At 33.3% G+C, this 8,371-nt stretch overlaps 1 protein-coding gene across 4 annotated transcripts; it reads right to left on the bottom strand.

The window, feature by feature from the left end:
• Positions 1-2,689: 2,689 nt before the first annotated feature.
• Positions 2,690-7,780, bottom strand: LOC141684664 (protein NRT1/ PTR FAMILY 7.1-like). Of its 4 annotated transcripts, none has more exons than XM_074489739.1 (7): positions 7,374-7,780; positions 5,839-5,901; positions 5,304-5,445; positions 4,938-5,155; positions 4,185-4,744; positions 3,246-3,910; positions 2,690-3,173 (listed from the first exon to the last, which is right to left on the bottom strand). In XM_074489739.1, the coding sequence occupies exons 2-7, from the start codon at positions 5,875-5,877 to the stop codon at positions 3,046-3,048; spliced, it is 1,752 nt and encodes a 583-aa protein (XP_074345840.1). In that variant the 5' UTR covers positions 5,878-5,901; positions 7,374-7,780; the 3' UTR covers positions 2,690-3,045. The 4 variants fall into 4 exon arrangements, with proteins under 4 accessions (XP_074345840.1, XP_074345839.1, XP_074345843.1 ...); XM_074489740.1 differs by having other exon boundaries at positions 3,035-3,173; positions 3,268-3,910; positions 7,374-7,779; XM_074489738.1 differs by having other exon boundaries at positions 2,690-3,910; positions 7,374-7,776.
• Between the last annotated feature and the right edge of the window lie 591 nt (positions 7,781-8,371).

The raw sequence follows: 8,371 nt of genomic DNA, 5'->3' as shown, positions 1-8,371 counted from the left end.
TGTGCTCCTTTTACGTCAACAATGTACAACCAGTTGCATCATAATCTTGTAGATTTTATATAATATATAGATATTTATTTTGTGAGTTAGTTAGGTACTTACTTCATAAAAAATTGTATCTCTCATTGTAAATTATTTTTGTTCATTACATACACTTTGCTTCTGAATCACAACTAATAACAATTATTTATCATAATCAAAAAATAAATTTTACTATTAAAATAATACAAGATGGATATAAAATTATAAATTTACCCAACGATTAATTAGCTCAGTGATAAAGAGACTTCGCGCATGTCCAACTCCCAATAATATGATGGTGGTGTGCAAGGGCTGATAAGTCTTAAAAGTTTGAAGTTATCGAGGCACGTGAACAAATTTATCGTCGTATGACTGACCGGCCCGGCCGTATGACTAATCGGCGAGGTTCATGTAGACTAGTTTCATAGTACAGTCTCAACTGAGGACAGGTTTTTAATTAACTCATCCTAGCGGGATCGCAATCCTTGCCACGACCATTGTAGCATGTGGAAAAAAGGCCATAAATGTTAATATTTGAGTAAGAATGACCTTTAATGTCACTTTAAAGATGACCCCAAATGTTACTTTATAACTCAATTTCATGCCCCGTTTTCAAAGAATAGAAAAATGTGAATTCTCTTTCCGTTTTTGCACCATTCTTTTATTTTTTTTTATTTTTTCTTTAATTTATTTCATTACTTTAAGTCATGTTTAGAGACCCTAAACAACACTTCATGTTACGTTTTAAACAATAAAACACAATTTAAAAATACGTTTTCATTTGTTTTTAATTATTATTTTATATTTTCATATCTATTTCTAGGGTTCAAAAACATTAAAATTTTAAATTAATTTCTTAAAATTCAAGCATGGCCCCTAATTCAATAATTTTTAATTTTTTTAGGTTCAATAATTCCCTTTCAGGTTTTAGAAATATTAAAAAATTAAATGAAAACATGACTAATTTAACAATTTTTAACATTTTAGGTTTCAGCAATCCCCTTTTGAGTTTTAGAAATATTAAAAAATAAATTAATAAAAAATATACCGATTTAGGGTTTAGGATTTAAGCCCTAGAACCCACCAAACTTTAATTATTGACTTTTTTTTTAATATTTTAGATTTCACCAATTCTCAATTTAGGTTTTAAAAATATTAAAATATTTAAAAATATGAATAAAATACAAAACAAAACACCCTTTAGAATAACATTTTAAGTTTGAAAATACAACATTATCTATCATATTGGATAAAAAAACGTCAAAACGCAACTGCAAGTAGCGTTAACCTTAATAACTAAACATGAAGTTGCGTCTTTCCCCATAAACATGATTGAAAATTACTTTTTTTATGAAAAAAAAGTTAAAATAAAAGATGCAACTTCGTTGAGATTCCGTTTTCAAGTAATATTTGGGGTCATGTTTTCCAAAATGACATTTATGATTATTTTATTCAAAATAGTGACATTTAGGTGGACAAACACTGACATTTAGGACTAACACCCATTAGGGGAGATCATGAGTCGGTTCGGCTCGATTTTCAACTAAAATCGGAACCGCAACCATATATCTTCGGTTTCTAAAATTGAAAATCGCAACCGCCGTTTCGGTTTCGGTTTGAAAGGACTCGGTTCGTTTACAATCGGCTCGATTTCGGTTACAAAACTGACGAATATAAAAATGAAAAGCAATATTACAAATCATGGCTATAATCCGAGTTTTAAGCCTCCTGGTTGGATTTCAAAGAGCAGTTACTCAAATACTTTAATAACATGAGCATGAACATGATGCACGTGAGGTAACAGTTAAGAGTGTAGAATATATTATTTATTTTAGTACCCTGATTGGTACAAAACTAGATACAAACTTCATTTGCCTGCCAGGTTTTTTAGTGGTTCATCACATACAAACATAATGTATTCATTTAATCTCTTGTTTATACTTCTGCAATCCCTGCATCTCCAACCGGCAAATGCAAATGCAACTATTTAAGACTACATATGACCTCAAAAAGATTTCATCATCTTAAGTTGTATACGAATATCTATATATACAATTGTATACGAAGTTACAGACTGCAAGGCCCAATTGCTCTGTACAACTAAAAATTACAGTTTAGTAATCTTTCACTGTTTCAAATACATTTATTAATTTTTAAAATTTGTATAAATTATCTATTAAATATTAATTATTTAGTTATTATTTTAATAACCGGTTCGATTTTTATCGGTTCGGTTGGGATGTATAACCGGAACCCAACCATTTAAATCGGACCGGATTTTAATTTTTCGATTTTGATTTCGGATTGATTTTCTCCGATTTTTCCCAATTTCAGTTTGGTTTCGATTTTAATTCAATTTTTTCTCAGTCCTAACACCCATCGGGGTGATGCCCAAGGCATAACTCATAAGGCATATGATAACTTCACGTCATCCTCACCTTCCTGGTTCATCATTGGTTCCTAGTTCTTCATTGGCCGTTTGTTCGGGGTGTACATTGATTGTTTCTCTGTTAAGTGTGTACATGGTTCCAAAATTTAACCAAATTGTTTCTTACGCTACTAATATAGCACAATGTATATTTATTCTATAAAAGTAGCACAAAATTAATAATTGTGCTAAAATAATTGTGCTAAAGTAGCACACCACTGAATTAATAAATTTAAAATTTTGGTGTCGATTATTGATATAATTAATTTGACATGTTTAACTGTTGGACAGTGCTATGACATAGCATTCTAAAACAAACAAGCTGTGCAACCTCCTAGCATTTATCGCAATGGCAGAAATTTTAAAAACAGCTTGCAAACATAGATAGCAACTCATCCTGCTGATACACAAATAATTGTTCATGCTTTCTTATTTATATGCAACTAGAAACTAGAAATTCTTTCCGATTTCCGACAAATCAAAGAGTAAACTAAGATAGACCTGTCCGTTGCAAAAAAACTAAATTATTTAGATTCTCATCAGCTGCAGCTGTTCTTCATCACACCAATACAACTGCAGCTTCTCTTCAATCTTCATTACACCAACGCAACTGCATCTTCTACTTTCCTGTTCTTGTGTGACACATCCTGGCCTCCTTCCCAGCTAGTGCTTTTGAACCACTTAGCACAATACACAAAGATCGCAAAATCAATCACAGTCAATCCTGCAATGAGGAAGTAAAATCTGTCAAGATGACCATTATTAAGATCCTCTGGAATCCAACCAGGCTGATCACCTTTAGCAGTGATCCCCATTACCATGATTACGAGCATACTGCTGACGTAGTTTCCTAGAGAAATTGAAGCCATGCAAAGTGAGCTTCCAAAGCTCTTTATACCGTCCGGGGCTTGTTCATTGAAGAACTCCAATTGCCCTACGTACATAAAAACCTCAGATGCACCAACAAGAACGTACTGTGGAGTTTGCCAAAATACACTTAGTGTACTTGAGTCTTTTCCAGGGGGAACCCTTCTGAGCCTTTCCAACTCTGTAATTCCAGCTGCAATCATTGCAAGCATTCCAATTATCAGCCCAATTCCCATTCTTTGAAGTTGTGTTAATCCCTTAGGATTACCACTCAATCTTCCTGCCAATGGAACCAAAATCTGGCGGTAAATTCCTGTGCAGATAAGGACACTGCAGATGTCGAAAGCTGAAATACTAGCGGCTGGGATGCGAAAATTTCCAAATTCTAAGTTCATGACCTCGCCTTGTTCAACAAAGAGAGATGCCATTTGTGTAAATACAACTGAATATATTATAGTGCACAGCCAGATAGGCAACATTCTAATTACACATTTGGCTTCTTCAACTTGAGTGACAGTGCATAGCCTCCACGGATTAACAATCAGATTATTGTTTTGTTCTTCTGCTGCCATAATTGCTGCTTTATCTAAACACCTGCAAAAGTGAAAAGGCAAAGCAAAGATAAAAATATTAAATGTGATGACTATGTTTTGAGATTAATTGTGGGAAAGTTACATTTACAATACATGCAGAAATTGTATTATATCAGTACATGGATAGCTACACATTTACCAGATTGGTAACTTATATCATGTTCAATGCTATGATACTAAACAAGTTTCTTACTTTTCGATATTGAGGGCCTGTTCGAAATTAAATTTAGTAGATAAAATACTATACATCTTATGGGAGGGTAAGTTTAACTCACTTAAACTCATCACTGTGAAGAATTTTTCTACTTCCTTTGATTGCAGACTCTGATCCATCAACCTCATACAGCTCAGTGCTATCAGACAATTTAAGTTTCCTTTTCCGAGCAGCAGCAACAAATACTTGAGCAACACGCGGCAAGGGGTTTCCACTTGGCTGAATATATCTATAACACTTGGTTCCCATCAAATAAGATATTAATGCTATAACAGCAGAAGCTGTGGAAATCCAAAACCCAAGCGTCCACATGCCAGTATCTTCAAAATACACAAGAATTGTGTTTGAGAAAAGTGACCCGACATTTAGTGCAAAGTAGAAGTAGCAGAAGAAAACTGCTTTAGACTTTTGTTGCTTGGGTTTTTTTTCATCAAATTGATCTGCTCCAAAGGTAGCTAGACTAGGCTGATGGCCACCGTAGCCAAAGGCCACCAAGTAAATTGCTAGGTAAAATAATCCAATGCCAACCGATGAGGTCTGCATACAAGATATTTTTCCATCACCGCAACCACTAGGTTTTACCAGAAAAAGCCAAGAAGAGAGTGATAATAGCACCAGACCCTAACACAAAAAAATTAATCAATTAATATGCAAGTTTGATTTTTAAAATGCAAGCTATGTAGGCGAGGAAAGTTAACTTAGTCAGGATTCATATATTTAATCCATAAGCCACACACACACACACACACACACATATTTCAAATAGAGAGAGTGAGAGTATAGACCAGACAAAATAGTAAAGTAGAAAAATCACCAGCACAAGTATCAGCTGAAAGATTGCAGAGGTCATAAATCTTCCCCAGTATGAGTCACTAAGAAAGGCTCCGATCAATGAGCACATATAAACTGTGCCGGTCCACTTGCTAACATTATTTGCAGCAGAAGCAGTATCTTGACCGAGAACCCTGGTAAAGAATAAAACCAAGTTCACAGCAACCCCAAAAAAGGCTAGTGTTGCTAGACCTTGATTAGCTGTTCCATGGACGTGCATATAAAATGTTCAAATTAATTAGACTAGATATGGCTAATTAATCTGATTGACAATTAATCTGACCAGTGGATATCATATTAAATACATCCTTCTGTAAATGTCTATGGTAAATTCTTGTCGAGTGTGTACCTAGGAGGAGAAATGCTGGTCCCCAGCCACCTACGCTCCTTCTGTCGACTTCAATGCTCTGGGCATATATAGCATTCTCTTCATTATTAATGTAGCAGTTCTCACTAGTAGCCCCTATGCACTTAGTTCTTCCCTCCCTTTCCTGGACATTTAGTTGCATCAAAATAATCACGATGCAATATTGATGAATATGCCCTCTCCGGTCTTTATTTTTGGCACAAGGAATATAGGAAGATCGTGTAATGATACATACATTATGAATGACTAAAGTAATTTTTTCTCACATAAAGAAAGCGCGGAAGGAAAAAGTGTCATGGTAAATGAATGGAAATTGGAAAAGCCACGCATAGGACACCTAAAGAAAATGTTTAGAACACGATGATTGATGTGCATGCCTACTAGTTCAAACAATCTTTTCAATATATTTATTTAAGAACCTAACTAAGTAAACTTAATTATATTTACGTCCTGGTAATTATTAATTTAAGTGTACACTCAACATGCAACATATGCATAACCCATATCATTTCCTTACCTTCAAGGGAATCTCCTTGGTGATGCTACCCGAGTCCATTTTGCAGCTTGTTGAAGGTTTTCTCTGAAAGTTAAAATGAACGTGAGCATATAGAGAACGGAATATGATAAGAAATATACAAGAATAATGGCACACAATTTAAATAAAACAGCGACCACATAAACTGATCGGAATATGATAAGAAATACTAGTAGCGCCCTTAGTTAAGTGTATGAAGCAAAGAAAAAAGAATGACCACGGTTATAAATTATGCTTGAAACACATGCAGAACTATATGTAATTAAAATCTAAAACATGTGAGCACATTCTTACCAAGATGAAATATATATAGTCTGACACAGAACTTGCAGAGTACAAGGGAATATATTAAATTGAAGAATACTTGAGGTTTATGTGGTTAGATATGTAGTTGAGGAATGAGAAGAATTGTGCAAAAGATGCGTAAATATATAGCCTCCAGAACTCACACAAGATTAATTTAATTTACGAATAACTTATTGTCTTTCGAACTTTGAAGGAAAATACAGTTTGACGCTATAGTCTATGTCCACCGGCTGTGTGGAGGAATGGAATGATAGGTACACTAGAAAGAGTGCAAGCCACACAAATCATAGTATTGCTCTATAGGTGAAATTTTTATTAACCTGATAAGCTATCCTCATTATCACCAGACTATGTATTCAAAATTCAATAATGTTTTCTTATCCTTTGACACCCAAAGCATTTGTAGCGACAAACGGTACTATTAATGTCGACTGCTTGCGAAACTCACTAGAAACACTATGGTAGGTTCTATACATGACAACAGTACTGGATAATAATGGTCAAATAATCTGTCATTGTCTTTGTTAGGTCATCCTGTAGCACATATCATTAACTTTCTTTATAGAGTTGAAAATTCATATTTAATAAATTTGATTATTTACTGAACATATATGTTCACTTCTATCAACAAACAAACTGCATCTGCAAGTAAAAACATCACTAAAACAAACAATTTTGTATGTGACAGATACCCCATTAAATTTACAACTTAAAGGAGAAATTGACTTGATTGAAAAACTCTACTTTATCTTTGGATAAATATAACCAAATTTTAAAATTGCTTGACAAATGATTCTGCAAAAACGCATGAATGTTACTATACAACAAAGCGAGTATTATAATGCCGTTAAGAACGAATGCATAGTAAAATCTAAACTAGTTACTGATCAATAATGCATTCTTTAGTTAATTATCGGATTGTAACAGTAAATATAAAGTTGCTAATACCATTGAATAGTTGGATAGTCCCCAGCTTATAAAAGCTACATGAGTTATGTATCCATCAAACACAGTAAATCATGAATGTTCCTCATCCCCTTTCATTAAATATCAATGTCAACATTAATAATTAATAATAATAAAAATTATGATAATTAATAGCTACTCATGTGGTATTCAAAAATTAATCACAAAATTATTAATAATAATAATAATTAAAAAAAAACAACTAAAATTATAAAGGAATAAAGGATGGAGGTATCAACATATACCTTTTTCTGAACTTAAAACGGGGGACAACAGCAAGAAATGTTGGTGAAATATACTCCGATTCCGGTGAAGGAGAAGAAAGTGTATCAACAACAATAACTGGCCGGAAAATCACTTGACTCGCCGGAAAACTATCAAAATATTCAAGACCACTTGTTGTCATTTACGGCAAACAAGTTTAATTTGTTACACGCACAATAAAAGATTGTGCCTCCAGATCAATCTTCCTTTATATATGTTATTTGTATCCGTAATAAATAATTAATTGAAAAGAAAACCCTCAAGAAATGTGATTTCACAGCTCAAGAACCCTAATACTTTTGTTATGAAATTATATATAATGTTTACAGCGAGGTGTATAGTAATATAATATAATGTTATATATAGGGAGTTATGACAACAAACATAGAGATTTTTTCTCGAGTTTCACTAACTTTACTGGCCGGTTCACATACGAAACGGAAAGGACTCCTACACAGTTTGAATGTTTCTACTACCAACAAGTGGGACCCGCGCATGCTGAGTTGTTGGAGAGTTGCGATAACCAGGTGGAATGCATGCATTACATGAAACGTACAATTTTGGAATTTGGAGTTTCAATGTTGGAGTAACTGGTAGTGTGTTTAATGAGGTGCCAACTTCTATCTAACATACTCATAAAATAATTTATATGAAAAATATAACCTTATTCATATAATAAAATAAAATAAAATATTTTTTTTTAAAAATAATGGTCAATTATACTTTCCTGGATACTATATTTGCTTATTTCAATTTTTATAAACGGTATTTCTAATGGGCACACAATATAAACTAATTTTTATGAGGTTGGTGCATTTTTATTGGTGGAGTTGTTGTAAATGCAGGGGATACATCAATATTTATGATTAGAGGACCAATCAAAATGCACCAAATTAATGGGAGTTAGTACTTATTGCGTGCAATTAGAAAAGCCGATAAACAAAATAGTGGAAGTTGAGTATCTTGTATATTAGATATT

The sequence above is a fragment of the Apium graveolens genome, chromosome 9 (assembly GCF_009905375.1).
Source record: "Apium graveolens cultivar Ventura chromosome 9, ASM990537v1, whole genome shotgun sequence".
NCBI classification, from domain to species: Eukaryota; Viridiplantae; Streptophyta; class Magnoliopsida; order Apiales; family Apiaceae; genus Apium; species Apium graveolens.
The sequence above is the reverse complement of the archived record's forward strand: the minus strand, read 5'-3'. Positions and strand labels throughout refer to the sequence as shown.